This window comes from Lytechinus variegatus, chromosome 2 (genome assembly GCF_018143015.1).
Source record: "Lytechinus variegatus isolate NC3 chromosome 2, Lvar_3.0, whole genome shotgun sequence".
NCBI classification, from domain to species: Eukaryota; Metazoa; Echinodermata; class Echinoidea; order Temnopleuroida; family Toxopneustidae; genus Lytechinus; species Lytechinus variegatus.
The window spans coordinates 14,422,283-14,439,396 of NC_054741.1; the positions used below are offsets into that span (position 1 = coordinate 14,422,283).

The following is a 17,114-nucleotide window of genomic DNA, read 5'->3' on the forward strand; positions in this document are numbered from 1 at the left end:
TTTGAGCACAGTTTAATGTTATATTTTCATTTGTTGAAATGACAATAAAATGAATTAAATTGAATGTTTTTGTCTTGATAAAACATCACAAAATAATACAAGGGTGCAAAAAAGCAATAATTCCCACCGAGTGATTATGATATTCTGTTTTCAAGAAATGTGATTTTCTTTCAATAATTCAAGAGAAAAAGGTCAATAAAACACATTAGCCTTACCTATCTTTAGGATTGCTGATATCTTCTGGGATGTTGGAGAATAGAGAATAGCGGCATGGCCCTTTAGGTCCAACAATCTGAAGGGCTTTCTTGTCGGTCATAGTGATGGTCCACACATCTGCAGATTGCAGGACACCAGACATTCCAGCAATGTAAGCAACACCTGGTTGATCTTTCATCAGGGTCACCTTGAAACAGAATAACAGTGCAAGGCAATTTGAGAACACAAGCCATAACAAAGTCTATAACTCCATTTAACTGAGTATTGTGTTTTGACTGATTTACTATTCTTCATAATCTGATGCTCTAACACAAAATACAAGAACTATATCTTATATAATTAAACAAATAATTTATTCCATCAACACATATATTTTTTTCATCTTGATACCTGATAGAGAGCTGATGTTGTAGAGTCTTCTTCCTGTAAGCTATGAGAACACATGACCAGCATGGACCGGCCTACAAAGTTAGAGGTATCCCCAAGGAGAGTGGTTGGGTTGATCCCGCTAAACTCCTGGAGATGGACAACCTTCCCTCTTGGTTTGTCCTGGTGAGCCTCTGCAAAGGTAGCACTCTTGTTGTGAAGCACCACATAGTGACTGTTGGGTGGCCCTATCATTTCCAGTGCTGCTTCCTTTGCCTTGAAGCTTTCCTCAGAAGGAGTTCTTATGAACCAGCCACCTTCGCTACTATCATCACACCAGTTTGGACAGCTATCTTCACTTCCATCATTATCATCTTCGTCATCATCAATGTCATCACCGTCATCGTCATCATCACTCTTATTGTTGCTATTACTGTTATCACCTTTGTCATTATTGACTTCATCAGGCACTTCAGGAATCTTGAGAAGGAATAAGAGAAGGAAAAAAACATTTTGAACTCCTGATCTAATGGATCAAAAACCAGATTGACTAACTGGGAGGCTACTATTACAGACAAACATACTTGAGGTTGTTACCAACCAGAATATTTAGAGGGCCTCTCAGGATTTGAATGAGACCACTTTTCTTCCATTTGCTGAACAATATCATCCCCCAAATTGTCAGATGTGAATTCAGAGAACTTTCAGAGTTCAGTTCACAGGTCATCACAGAAATGTCAATAAGTCTTAATTCCAGCATATTTTTGCACCTCTTACCTTCTCTCAATTAAAATAAAAAAATATATAAATCTTAAGAAGAGGCCAGTTAGGCTGATCCACAAAATTTCTTCAAAAAATGTTAGTATTACATTAACATAAAACATGAACTGTCGTCAAATCCTTGGCCAAATGATTAATGAATGATCATCTTACATTGTCTGTTGTTTCTGTGGATGTTTCTTTTGACGTCTCCTTTGAGATTCCCTTACAGATTTCCTGAGATAAGCTTCCTGCAGATGACTCCTCCTTTCCTGAGACTTCTACAGATTTCTGTTTCAGGCCTTCCTTGGATGGGTTCTCTTGAAGGGCTTCTGGAAGTGTGCTATCTGCAGATGAACCTTCTGCAAGTGCATTCTCCTGCTTCAGGCTGTCTGAAGGCAAGGTACCTGCGGCTGAAGTTTCTGCATCTGGGTTTTCTTGAGACAGGCCATCGGGATCTGAGCTTTTTTGATCCACCCCATTATCCTGTGCACTCTCTTTCTCTTGACTGTCTGTAGGTTGGTTCTCTGGAGCAGGGCTGTCAGGAGTGGTATTTTCAGGAGTGGGGCTATCCGGTGGTGGGCTTTCAGGATCTGGGCTTTCTAAAGGTGAGCATTCGAAAGACCAGCAGTCACTTCCATTGGGCAACAGAGGAATCTGGGTTTGAAATGTGTGAAAGAATTGCCAAAGACATAGTTATATCAAACATGGATAAATTTTATAAGATTAGAAATCAAGTAAATTCAAATGACCTCAATAGGGAGTATAGAATTGGCAAAATACATCTCTCAGCTCTTTAGTATATAAAGAGTATAAGGGGGAAGAAGTAAACAGTAAGGAGGTGTGGAGCTATACCTGGGAGGAGAGATGAAGGGGATAGTTCATACTAGAAAGGAAAAGAAAGATGGAGAGAGGGAGGTAGAGGGAAAAGCGAGGAAGAGAAAAAAGGAGGGAATGACACAATTTCAAGTGTCAACCTCCTGACAGACGAAATGTATTAATAATTGTGTAGAAGATTAAAAACAGGACTATCTTTTAAAAAAATAGATGTTTGAATCAAGTCATCACCTTGAAAATCCACAATAGGCCATAGGCCAGCATAAAAATTTTATCATTTTAACTCACCTTCGTTAGTTCCCCATCTCGTTGAAACTGGAGGAGGTATACCTGACTCGGTACCGCCCCCGACTCGTCCGGCGGAGCGCTGCACATTACCAGCGCACAGGATCCTTCCAGATCAGCGGCTGTTCGAATTACTGGACTCGGAATGATGCTCGATTTGCCCTCCTCCGACACGGCCTCTGACCCCTCAAACACCACCCCACAACCACCATGACCGAATCGGGAAATGTTTGACAAGATTGTGGTGTGAGATTTCCCATAAAGCAGTTCTGGTTTGACGAAACCCTGCTTATCGGTTCGAATCTCGTTCCACACGTAAAATCTGCTATGGTCCCCGGCCTTGGCAAGTTGCTTCGTCGAGTAATGGTTACCATCGAAACCGCATCTGAGGAGAGCGATTTCCGCCAAGTCGTGATCCAGCTCTCCCCTCCCGACGGTATTTAGGATTAGGGCGGTGCCCCCACCGTGTTTTGCATTCACATTCATAGTGGTTTCTGTCAGCGATGAAAGTGGATAGGTGTTTGAAGATGATGCCTCGATACAGGCATGATCCGCTGTGAATATAGAATTCGATGATAACAAAATAAACACAAGTAGTGAAATAACTCAACTCCATTTTGCATCAATCATTTCTACATTATTTTCCGGGATTTTTTTCATGTTTGGTTTCCGAGCTCCCATTCCGACCTCCACAGTTCGGCTCTTATCTCTGCCATCTCTCCGGTCTTTTTTTAATGTCTAATTAAAGTTCATTCAAACGACGGATTCAATTAGGATTTGCCTACTTCTATACTGTGGCATGATACGATGTTGATTAATTAACTTTTTCACTTGGAATAATCCCTATTATTGGGTATAAGTTGCCCCGCCTTTTATTTTTTGCGTGTGTGTTTATTTGCTAAGTAGGCCTACTGTACTTTGGAAGTTTTGTTTTTTCCCCAGTTCCCCAGTTTAGTACTGTCTTTGATTCTATAGTCTACTCGTTACAAGCTGTGCTGAAAGAGTTGTCCCCTCCATTGTATTTTATCTTTGATAAAATCATTTTGAATAGTGCTCAGCCTTTGGATTTTGATCACTACATGTAGTTTTAAGTTATTACTACAAGTCCATCCCCGAAAAAAGTTGAGTTGGATACATAAAGAAAAATCAAACTTGACTAATGCTGAAAGCTTCATCAAAATTGGATAAACTAAAAAGTTATGACATTTTAAAGTTTCGCTTATTTTTCACAAAACAGTTCTATGCTCAACTCAGTGATATGCAAATGAGAGAGTCGATGATGTCACTCACTCACTATTTCTTTTGTTTTTTATTGTTTGAATTATGAATTATACAATATTTCAATTTTTACAAATTTGACATTTAGAACCCCCTGGCTTTAAACACAAAATTTTACAATAATGGAATTACATGTGTTCAGGGAGGAATGAAACTTTGTTTCACATGACAATAACGAGAAAATCAAAATATATTTCATATTTCATAAAATAATAAACAAAAGAAATAGTGACTGGGTGACGTCATCGGTTCCCTCATGTGCATACAGAACAGGATGTGCATATAACTGTTTTGAAAAATTAAGCGAAACTTCAAAATGCTATAACTTTCTTATTTTACATCCGATTTTGATGAAATTTTCAGCGTTATGCTTGTCTAATTTTTCTTTTCCTATTCAAATCAGCTTTTGTTGGGGTGGACTTGTCCTTTAATAACATTAAGTTCATTCATTTGACATACCAACTGCTGGAGACGATTTTGGTCTTGGGGGAAGTTTCAGGTCCACTCGTTTAACTTCCATCGATGGAGCTAATAAAAATAAATGGGGCATAAGTTAAGCAGCAAGAATTCTCCCAAGGAGTAACAACAATGTTTTGGTTTATGGCATAATCATTCATAGGAATCATAATAATCAATGTCGTCGATAACAGAAAATTCATGTTAGACAAAGTGATCATATAACCATTATCCGCGTGATTTGCGCTGTTTCATCATCCATCTTGGGAATCATCATTTTCATTTACTACTATTATTGCAATCATATAGGCCTACACAGGGGCGGATCCAGGATTTTCAGAATAAAACTTAACAAGCCCCTCCCAAAAGGGAGAAAGGTCTTCACTCCTTATTAATGAGGATTTATGTCAGGAAAAAATTGACAAGCAGAAAAAAGGTCCTCACTTGCGTATGCACGACATATTCCCCTAACAAATATTTGTATGGCTCTCAAAGGGGGAGGGGCACGGGCCGGATGTGCCCAATCTGTATCCGCCACTCGGTATGAATATTAATATGTCTTCCTTTCTTTTTTTTTCATTATGAAGCATGATTTACAATGAAGAATGTATTAAGATCACTAAGTAGGGCCTGCGACAGGTGTTTTTCTGTTTCGAATACTAAATATTGAATAGATTTAATGCTTGGAATCCTTTGATTATGTGGGAATGATAATATAATCATATGCACACGGGGTATATTTCCTCTAGAATACAACTAACACGAATATTAAGGTAATATCAATTCCACGTAATCTTTCAATGCAAGATAAACATATGTATCCTTTAGCTTTCCAAATTTATGCATCCTTCAATCTTTGCATAATCATAAATTCACCCCCCCCCTCGTCCTAACCAGGTGATATAAATACCTACTAGACTAAAAACATCTGCAACAAGTTAGCATACAAGAAACAGAAGAAGAAAAAAATCATAGAATGAAATCAACAAAACTTTGAGAAGAATTTGACATACAAAACAAAGTTATGAGTATTTGACTGTCAAGATCACGAATGCTTTTTTTTTTGTTGTTGTTGTTGATCCTCCAAGATTTGTGATGTCACATAAGGAGTACAACTGTGCGGAGCTTTCGAAGCTGGGCTGAAAATAGACCCAAAACGTCTTTTTTTTCTCTCTCTCTCTCTCATTCTCGTGAGATTACAAACTCATTGTCCATTACATATTTAAAGAATCTCTATAGTGAAACGAAAATCTTATCGATTGGAAAAAAAAATCTATACAAAAGTATGGGGAGTTATCTTGGTCATGTTGGTCGCTTGCCAATGAGCAATGGTGGAAGGATGTCCATAATCATTAGAGATCTAAACATTGAAATGCTGATAGTTTTCGCATTATTTATTCATTTTTCCCAAACGTCCAATGATTTGTTTCTTTGATTTTCTCCCTGTTTTACACAAACTGGATTGATACAAGGGTTTTACTCTCCTTTATCCACAAAAAATGATAAGATAACCAAAATTAGTCATTAAAATACCACCAAGATTAACATGTCTTACACAGAAAAAAAAAGTTGTATAAGGCCGTCACTCTAACCTTTAAACTTTTTTAAGAACTTGTTTTTTATATTAATTATCATTAGTTGTTGAAGTGAAGGGCTAGATATCGTGTTCAAAATTTTATTCAGTGGTTTTACAGTGTAGTGCTTAAAATCCGTTTATATAATTATAGAAGTCGTTACTATAAAAACTTAATACTTACTTGGTTTGGCCTTAGCAAGCTTGGCTGCTTTCATCATTTTGGTGTTCTTTCCCGCCATTTTGAGAGCAGTAAGCGCCTCTACCTTCATGAAGGCCTTATCTGACCCGTGACTGGTTTGACTCTCGTTTGTTTCCATGGTGATATTTTATTTGATATTACAGGCCTGTAATGTTGTGATGTGTGTAGCTCCAATAAAACTCTGTAAAGAAGGATTAAATTGTCTGTAATTCATCTGTAACAATATAACTTACATAATTCATTTTATTGTGGTCTTTATAGATTATATTATACCTGGTTTAATCTTTAAAAAGTTCAAACAAATTAGTTTTTACAAGTAAATCGAAACATTGAACTACTAAGCAATGAATATTAGTTATATTTATTCAAAGTACCCCAATATGTATTCGCCAATAAAGGTAATTTTATTGCTGACCCATTGAAAAGATTCGTGTGTTCATACATATACAATTTTATACTTCATATACCATGGTGATTAACGTATATGCCTATATAAAAAAATAGATAAAAATAATCTGGTCCTAATCCGAAACCAGTCCTTTTAAGAGCGAGATTTGAATCAGTGTATTTTACCTCTTTTTGGAGTGAAAGTTCACTCCGGAAGGAGCTATAATGCACTCTGTAAAGATATACAGTTCACTCCAAAATGATTGGTCCCTATAATCACTCCGAGAGGAGTGTGAATAGGGATTGGATTGGCTCTTTTACATTTACATCTGAGATGAAATGATAAAAAACATTAAATCCAAATTAATCGTTTCTAGATCTGTTGTACAATCGATTTCCGTTGACTTTGATCATTGGGTCCATCCCTCCATCTCCGTATGTATATAATGAGGATGACGAAAAATTTTATATTTTTAATTATCATTTTATTCATGAATCAAAACACATACAGCAAAAACTGGGTGTTACCCTGTGTACAGAGGAGACCACACCAGTCTACTCCGGTGTTAATGAACAATGTTAAAAATTAAGCACGTATGGGTGTTTGACACTCTCTTCGGTGTTACATTCTATCACGGGATGTATGACCTCAGGATGGTCGTCTAGACATTGAAACTGTGTCAATTTAAACATCCCAATTAACTTCACAGCTGAGTACAATCTTTACATATTGATTAAACTGATTGGTAAAAAAAAATAATGCATACAATATTTACATTGTTGGTAGTGTCATGAATTTATGAATAAATCCCCAGAATGGTTCCATGACATTTGCTCCGGCGACAATTGCTCCAATGGAAAACCTGCACGTTATAAGCCAAACATAAAATCCAACCTCCATAACCAAATAAACCCTAATCATTATCTTTATAATTATGATTCTGAACAAAAAAAAATCTATTACAATCCAAACTCTAACACTATGCCCTCTGAAATATTAAGACCAGACCCGGGGGGTCACTTGCATTGACGAGTGGATACCATGCGCGACCAAAAAACACGTAAAAAGGATGTCTTTTTCACGAGAGGGCACGTTACGTACGTAACGTGATAAGGGTGTCAAAAACACAAAAATAAGGAAAAAATGGTAACTATTTCGCTAGGGGAAATTACGTGTTTAGGGTCGAATTTGCGGGGATGATAAAACAAAATTAAAATGTTTTATAAAGGATGTCCTTTTTGCCCCAACACTACGTGTTTAGAGTCCTATTTGCGCGAGGTGTAGAAGGTGGGGTCGTACTAAACCAAAGAAGGTGAAGCCGACGACCGAAGGACCCGCAACAATAAAACATTTCTGTACTTGTTTAGGGGTTCATTTCAGGGAATATTTGCCACGAGTTTCGTTATACTTGTTAAGGGTAGGGTTTCACACGCCAATACTAGCTTGTTAAGGGGTGCATTTTCAGAATATGGAAATTACGTGTTTAGGGTGCTTTTCGAGACTCCATGGTCGCGCGTGGTATCCACTCGTGAATGGAAGTGCCCCCCCCCCCACCCCGGGAGACCGGAGCAATTGTCGCATGAGAAAATGTCGTGTCACCCCCAAAACAGACGCTTATTCGTGTCTAACCACGATAATGATATAAGTTGTGACATACTATAAATTAAACATGTGGCAATATAGCAAGTAGTGGCTGTAAACGATAAGGTCAAAGAACTTTTAATTTACTGCTATTACACTTTCCGAGAAAATGTGTACAGAAGCTTACCAACAAATGTCAGCTTAATTATAAAGCGATAATGAACAAAACAAAACAAAAAGCGAATGACGAAATGTGATATCATCGATTACTATTGTCGACGAAAAAATGAAAGTGTGACAGAGATCGAACAGACAGCAAAAGTTAGAGGCGAGATTCTACGAGGGGAAACTTTGGAACCCCCACCCGCCCCACCCGCGTAAGAAAAATAAACCACAAAGAAATTATAGTCCATATGAGTATATAATGATAACTGTATTGGGTTATGCAGTATCCCATAATTTTGTTTGCTTGAAATTTATTTCTGTGTTTCACATGTTCAACATAATACAACATAATCAATTATTACATAGATTTTACATATATATACATTTTAGACACACGTATCATTTATAATCTCTTTCTGAATATAAAAAAGTATATGAAAAATATTATTCAACTGAATTTCAGAACGCAGGAGACCTTCGTCATGAGCGACCTGCTTAATGTTGACGACGGCCTCAATGTCATGATCTGTAAACAAGTGAAAGCCAGTACACATGTATAGTTATAAAAATTTCATTAATGAAATTCTCAAAGTTTAATTAAAAAAAATGCTAACTTCGATTTTTTCAGTGTTTCAATTTGAATTTCTGATCATAAATTTTTATGCCATTGTTTATATGTTGTTTGTAAATTTGTTTTGTGTATTTTGCCTTTGGAAAACTGAATTTCGTTGTAATTGTAATCGACACATATTATGTTGTACGTTTCATATGCCCCATAATGATTATAAAACACGCCTCGGCACCCCTATAGCCCCACCCTCATAGTAACAGGACATTCTCCAATGTTTCATATTCACAGTGTAATAAAATACACGGAAATGTTTTGCTGACGATACAATACCACGTACCTGGGATACCTACCTATACTAATTATGCTGTTTAGTCATCAATGCAATTTCTTCATCCATGACTCGTTTTAAATAAAACCAAAAAAGGCAGGATATCCTAATAATTTGTTCAAGGTTCTTTTGTTCATTTTACGCTGTCTAACATGGAGTTCAAGTCCCATCTTGCCATTTGGCTGGATATGACATGATTGCTCTTTTTTGCACTCCAATTATGTTTGGTCATAATCATGCAGGATTTTTCCCTGGGTGTGTCGGGGGGGGGGGGGGCAAAAATGTGAAGACAGATCGAGGCATACATTTTAAGCGAAGAAAAGAAGTGACCGAACTAATTCAAACAGATTCCTCTTTCTTATTTTCCTTTTTTAAAATTTCTTGATTAAAATTAAACGACCTGATGATCTTCATGCACCACTGGATAGAAATTTGTAGGTTTCTACTTTCGATCTCGCCTCCATTGCTTCGCTCGCTCGCTTTATGTTGTCAGAGAACTGAATCAAAACATCAATTTTGGCTCATATAACGTGACTGATTATATCCTTATGTAGCCATGGGGTTCTTTAATCTTGTTGAGCTATGAAGTTCCCAGAATGGACTCGATGAAACAGGCAGGCACATCATGTGTTTGGACTATCAGTGAACTTTACTATTCAAAGTTGAAAAGCCTGGCGCATACTATTGCTGCAAACATTATAATTGTTCATATAGAACTAAAAGTACATGTCCAATTTCAGCACCCACAAGGGGGGGGGGGGTTGTCGTTGTGTTTGAGCGAAGTACTATGATAACCCCTTCCCCTTTCATAGGGAATCTGAAAAAAAAAAATATGTAAAAAATAATGACCGCTTTAAATCTGATACTCTCTTTTTTTTGGCTTGTAAGATTTTTTGACAAAAAATAATCACATTTTAGCAGTAAGTATATATTTTTATTTCTTCTGTTTCTTTATTGGCCAATATTATCAGCGTATATTTAATCCGATTTTCCACGCAGTTCTAGTCAACAAGACTACTCTGAACACACAACAATTCATGGTCTTGATGCTCCTTTTTGATAGGCCTCAGCCTATGTCAGATAATTTCCGCGTTCTTTTACATGTAATAAAAAATCACAATGTTGACCAAAAAAAAGATAACTTTACTTAATCAGGGAATGAGGGATATACATGCATGCAAAAGGCTACAAGCTATAGTTTCCTTCTAACTACTTTGAATTACTAGTAATGGGTTCAGCTATGCATCATGAACGATTTCATAAGTTAATTTGCCGGTGATAGTAGACCTATTTCATTTTATGCAACATAATGATTCCATATTTATATTCATGTCCAATAGGGCCTAATAATAAAACATGAAAAGTAAAGCTTGGGTCCAAGTGATCTTAAAGTTGTTATATATACCGGGATGATCATACACTGCAAAAACTCTGGTGTTGATTTAACACCAGCCCGGAATCTATATATGTCCACACTAGAGAAGTGTAACACCAGTTTCCTTTTGGTCTAACACCAGATACAACACCAATTAGCATTAAAACAGCATCGGTTTGATTCCAAACAGGTGTTGTTTCAATACTTCTCTGATGTGGTGGACATATAGATTCCGGTCTGGTGTTAAATCAACACCGGAGTTTTTGCAGTGTACGAATAGCAGTTACTATGATCACTTTCCAATAAAAAAATGATAAGACCCGAGGCCTGTCTCCAGGGGCCAGTTACAGATTGAAAATTTGCAATTAATAAATCAAACTTGATTTTCAAACATGCAGTCATGCAGGAGGATGCAGTTCGGACACTTTGCTTTCTGCAAACTGCTCGATCTAAGACCATACTCCAATTTCTTGAGCACGCACATTCGGGAACGCATGACCTCATATACCTCTACCCCCTCCCTCTTAAAAAAAGTAACGCTTGCTTTCCACCCCACAAGCATATTCTCTTGCATTATTTTCGTCCCATAGGCCTATAGAGAAACACTGAAAATGATTGGAATGAGAAATACGTTTTTAACTCACCAATACTTCAGCCTCTTCTATGTTTGCGGCATTCTAGTCAAACCATCAGGTACGGCTAAAAAAGAATGCTGCTCCAAAAGGGGGCTCAAATTCACCTCAAACCGGCGGGCCTCAAACCCAGTGAATCTCTGACCACCTCTGAGACTAGATCTGACAGCCCTTCTCCGCGTCCTTATGAAAATGCGGAACTATAACATTAATCTCACCTTGCCAACGCTTGATAGCAAGGGTGGTGTTATAATGATTGTGTATAGTAGCCGGAAGAATGACAGAGATTAAATGATCAAAGCATAACAGCGGAGGGACAGGAACCTTTACATTAGGCCTGTAATTCATTATTACTAACCCAATCTCAACTACTTCCTGCAGATTCATCGATCGCCCCTGACCCCCCCCCCCGCCGCCATCTCAAAACCCAGGTCTCGGACAAAAAGAATGATCTCCAAGCTCTCAGCAGGTATATGTAACATAATGTGAGAAGACGTTTTCTGGTTAAAAAAAATGGTATCCCTTAATTTCTGTTAAATTAACCTTTTGGTAATACATTGGTTTTGTATTTTGACTGCATGTGAGGTGGGATCATCAATAGCAATCGGAAATACACGAGTTCTAGAGCCAAGCTATATAGGTCATTCTGCTCCACTTATTTTGCACTTTGGGGCCTCAGTTACTGCTCAGTTTATAGGAGTCAGGGGGCGCCAGAACGACCCTTACATTGTAACTGATACACCGTCTATTGCGTAAGTTTCATGACAAGACAGTTATATATGCGTATCACCGGCGGATCCATTTGGGATACTAGGGGATGACCTGTACAATCATCCTTCCACTTTACAAGATAGAAAATTCATTTTTATTCATCAAGTGATTAACAGACCTACTCCTGTTAATGTGTGGATTTGTCTTACTGCCAAGTATATAAGTTTGCCTAATTTGCATTCTGTTATAAAACTGCAATGTATTTCGAGCTGTCGCTCGGCTCCTAGCTGTGTTCCATTTTGATGACACGATCGACATGCTCCTGTGATAATTCCTCATAGAAACTGAAATTTGTTTCAGAATAATGCAAAGATAAGGATAAGGGTTTATTTAGTTTTGGAGGTTAGGTTTTATGTTTGGCTTAATTTTGGCAGATTCTCCATCGGAGCAATTGTCACCGGAGCAAATGTCACATGGAACTCTGGCCCCGCCAAAATCATGGCTCTTTCACGCCACTGCTCTCATTTCATATTTTTGTAAACATACAAAATTAATCTGTTATAAAGATAAATATTATACAAATTATATTAATAAAAGAAGGCGTAAATCAATAAAAGCTAAAGCTTTAAAGCTTTTGCTTTTTATACATTAAAATGTATATAGCGGAAAAAGCCTACGCCTGTATAATGTAAAATCGAGATTCCATGACAAAAATGTGAAATGGACACGATGGAAGCAGTTGCGTCATGAGCCAAAAGTTTTGAGGGGCCAGATATGGCGTATCAGGCAAAATTTATTTTAACAAATCTGCGAGAAAACAAAACGAGCGAGTAAAAATTTCAACATTTTGAAAAATCAAATTTTGTGATTGATTTTGACTTAATATGTACAAAGTAGTATTCTATTACACCCTTCTCTTTTTCTTGTTCTCTTTTTTTTTCTTGGTCGTGATTCTTTTTTTTTGGGGGGGGGGGCAAGCGCCCTCAATCCCCCATCTGTACGCTACTGGGATGAATCAATGTTAATATGAAATGGAATTTACATGAAATAAAACAAATTCAAAACATTGGCTTTACTGTAAACTCTGATATTGGATACTGATGGATCTGACCTTTTTGTAATACCATCAAAGGTAAGAACGACTACAAAACCCAACCCCAAAGCCTGTAATGGATGCATCGAATTCCTTGTCTTGTCTAATTACTGTATCACTATCAACAGAACAAGGATATGTCATGTCATTATGTTAACAAAATACAGTCAAATAATAATCTGTTCAAATATATTATATTCCTCGATCAACAAAAAGCACCACAACACTTGATATGGTTTGTATTAAAAATGATAATTTCTCGTCAAAAAGACACGTATCTTATGACTACTTGTCATTATATTCCAGTTGACGATAATCTTCATAAAAAAAATTAAAAACTTTTTATCTCGTGCCCCATGGTAATAAGGCGTATATCTAAATTATAATATATCTGTTGTTGAGTATATGTTTCCTCGTAAGAGGAAACATTATTGTTTGCGAATCAAGTTCAAAATTGTAATAATACCCTTCTTTTGAATTCACTATAAAACAACGGTAACATTGCAGGGAAACTGATAGGGACAAGAGATTCCCTATTTTGCCGTAAAAGTAGTCAAAAGTATTTACATTGTTCAATCATCTTACAACGACTTCATATTTGTTTCTTTGATAGGCCAGGGTTCCGTTACATAAAACTTGTTATCATAACAAATTTCCAAGAATAGTTAAAAGCTACTGAAATCCTTCAGTCTGATTGGCTGATAATAGAAATCGAGCATTCGTTATTATAACAAGTCTTTAAAAACGGGACCTTGTGGCGTTGAATGCTCAGTGAAAGATGAGCCGTGTCTAACGGGGATGATTCAAGTTTTGCATACCTTGTCATTGTCAATTAGTTGCCTGCAGTTACCAAAGTCAGGGGGACGTTCTCGTGAAGGATGGAGCTGATATGAATCATGCAGTCATAGATTGTGATTGATGGGAATAACTGTTGGTTTTACTCGATTGGAGATCGACTGTGGACCGTGCATATAATAACGTTATAATTAGGATTTTGGAATTGAGACAAATACATACAAATAAAATTGAAGCAAACTTCACAACCGGAGGAACACAAGCTCTGGCCCGTGCGTGCTCTTGCCCGGCAATTATTGTTCCATCACATCGGGAGCCGCGCATCGATTATCGAGTCGAGTCGAGGCTTCGGGTTACCCGACCTTTATACCCCCCCTAATTTCAAGAATGATTGGGTAATAAAGTTGAGCCGATGCTTTGTGAAAGTTGTAAATGTACGAATGTTCTGGTCCATTTTATGTTTTGTTATTATGTAGCCTTTTATTAATTCTTCCAGTGACAAACAGCAGTGAAATACTTATACAAACATAAACTCACAGCTAACTTCAAGGTATAGTAAAGTAGGTGATACATAAACATACACATAAAATTTATAGATTAATTGAAATAGTCCATCCATTTCACTGAAAGAAATATCAAGAAATATACTACAGAAAGTAAGAAAAAACATAAACTAAGCTCATACTGGAAAGGGGGACCCGATTTAAAAAAAAATTATTTATGAGTACTGTGTAACCTGGAATAAACTAAATAATTTACATTTCTTCTGCAATATACTACATGTACATTCGGTAAGAGTCAAGTGTAAATGAATAAAAAAAACATACCTTGCTATTTCATTTTTAGCCGGTAAATAGATTATATTTATACCTATAAAGAAATAACTTGGGTTTAATTTTTACGAGCTTGAGATCTTTAAACTAGCTTAAATTATTCATATTCTTGAATAAAAAGGGAACATAATTCTCTGTTACTAATTTCGTTTCTTAATCATATATTTCATGACAACAATTTTTACTAATTTTACTAATTTGACCTTTGACCTGTCCACTGTGGTATATATACAGAATAAACTAGGCCAACACATTCACGGGTTTTCACTTTTGAAATAAACATGGCTAGTTCAAGTTTTTATTTCAGAGGGATTTGATTCTAGGAAGTTTATTTCACGTTTGAATAGATGATTCGTAATTGAAATATTTCTTTTTATGCATATATATTTTCTTGTGGATGGGAAATTGGACATTGACTGGTGGTATGATCAGAATAATTCATTTTGCCCATTACACTCCGATTCCGGTTACACTTCGTAATTCCGAAACACGTAAATTGCCTATACCTCGAAGTTCGTAAATCCGAAAACGTAAAAGGGTTAGATAATCCAAGCATTAGTGGCATTATTCCGAAGGTTCGATAATCCGAATACGAAATAAGGTTCGATGTTCCGAAGGTTCGTTAGTCTGAAAACGAAGTAAGGTTCGTTGTTCCGAAGGTTCGTTAATCCGAAAACGAAATAAGGTTCGTTAGTCCGAAAACGAAATAAGGTTCGTTAATCATTACGTTTTCGGACTAACGAACCTTCGGAATTACGAACCTCGTTTCGTTTTCGGATTAACGAACCTCATTTTGTTTTCGGACTAACGAACCTTCGGAATTACGAAAGTATGCGCCGATTCCTATATATTTATGATATTTGGGCATTTGGGGCCAAAAGTTCCTCCTTCCCCCCATCTCCGTCTATATCTATCTGTCTCTGTTTCTTTCTGTCTTTATCAGTCTGCCTGTCTCTCTATCTATGTCTCTCACTCTCTAAGAACCTGTCTCCATTATGTCTCTGCCCCCCAGTGCGTCTTATTCTCTCATCATTTTTTTTTATTGTATTTACACAGCAAAACTGTGGTGTTAACCGGTGTACATAGAGGACCACATCAGTTATTTTACACCGGTGTTAAATTTGTGGTGTTAGTTTTACACTTATAGGTGTTATTACAACACCTATGGTTGTAACATTTACACTCTTTGGTGTTATGTTCAATCTCTAGGGTGTTATTTTAACACCTCAGGGTGTGGTCCTCTGTTAACACCAATTGGTGTCAGTTTTAACACCACAGTTTTTACAGTGTATGTACTATCATTCTCCCTCATATACTCCTCTCTTCTGAACAAAATCAATTATTATTTCTTCTCTTTTTATGGCATTACAATGCCGGATATCGGGTACAGGGCGCACTATAATCATAGACCTTAATCATTACGAGGTGAAGACAAAGAACATTGGACTAACATTAATGACTTACTCTGTTGCAATTCGCCATTGTGCAATAACATTTGCCGGATATTTCACCATCAATGGAAACCACAGGCTCATATGTTTTTTTCTATAATGCTTATAACATGATAGCTAATGAATATGCTATGATCACTATATGGTAGAATGTACAATGCCGTTTGCCTTAAAAATAAATCGCACAAAACCAAAAAAATGCTAGTAAATTTTAAACAAAGATCACACGGGCATATTAACGATTAGCTAGGTTGTTTTTGTTTTCTTTATGTTGTCTTAATCTCAAATCAAACGATCCTTCTGAGATCTGAAGATAAAATCTGAAATTTATAGTCGATTTAGATTCATTTCAAATTCCTGTGTATCTGTTGGCAACCGTCAAAAAGAAAAGAGAATAAGAAAATAAAACACGAAACACAAACTTTTCTTCATGAGAAGCGTTCAGAAATATGTATATACTAAATAATAAAAATGAGTGTTTTGATATAATTTGCAATCTTTTGAAATTATGACACGAAACCAGATTAAGCGAGGCGTGCATACTGTATACAGTTGCATTGCATGGATGAAATGATAAGCTAATAATCGACATAATTGTAGTCAGTGTTAGGCAATAAACTATAATGGAATTGTGCAAATAAAAATAGTCGTGAAAAATCATTGCATGCTTTATTTCTTATCAAGTGTATTTCAATAGAATGTGAATTGTAGATGAAGTTGTTTTAATATGCTGAAATACCCATTATTACAGACGTAAAACCAATTAATAACTAATTTATCTACACTGGTAAATGAATCGATACACGTTTGAATTCAATTCCAATGAACGTAGGTCTATTTATACTTCAGATCCTTTGACACCCGAACTAAGAAATAGGCGAAATAATAACCACAGTGCACATATCATTTGAGTCAAACTTGTACTATTTTTTCGAGGTATTTCACCAGATATAATACTGCAGATGTTATATGGAATTGCATGTATACACACACAGACCGTTCAATAAAAAAATTGATGATCTCTTTCTTTGTAAAAAGGATAGGCCTACTTCCTAACACAATAAAGACTAAAAAGATACCAGTGGTCGAAAAATGAATCTATTCACCTGGGACGACCCGTTGAATAAAACTTTCGCCATAAAAAACCCCGGCAAACAAAATCGTGCCATCGAAACTTATACATAAAAAAAAACTCTGGCAAAAAATCGGCAGAGATTTT

The 17,114-nt window shown here is 36.6% G+C and overlaps 1 protein-coding gene across 1 annotated transcript in view; it reads right to left on the minus strand.

Annotated features, from left to right (window-relative positions):
- Positions 1 to 11,262, minus strand: part of LOC121407396 — a 38,799-nt gene extending 27,537 nt beyond the window's left edge. Inside the window, exons 1-7 of the mRNA XM_041598451.1 lie at positions 11,025 to 11,262; positions 5,955 to 6,153; positions 4,201 to 4,269; positions 2,467 to 3,017; positions 1,516 to 1,998; positions 607 to 1,062; positions 216 to 403 (exon numbers count right to left, since the gene is read on the minus strand). Of these exons, the coding sequence (XP_041454385.1) occupies positions 216 to 403; positions 607 to 1,062; positions 1,516 to 1,998; positions 2,467 to 3,017; positions 4,201 to 4,269; positions 5,955 to 6,090 (1,883 nt within the window). The 5' untranslated portion in view covers positions 6,091 to 6,153; positions 11,025 to 11,262. The remainder of the gene's footprint in view (positions 1 to 215; positions 404 to 606; positions 1,063 to 1,515; positions 1,999 to 2,466; positions 3,018 to 4,200; positions 4,270 to 5,954; positions 6,154 to 11,024) is intronic.
- Between the last annotated feature and the right edge of the window lie 5,852 nt (positions 11,263 to 17,114).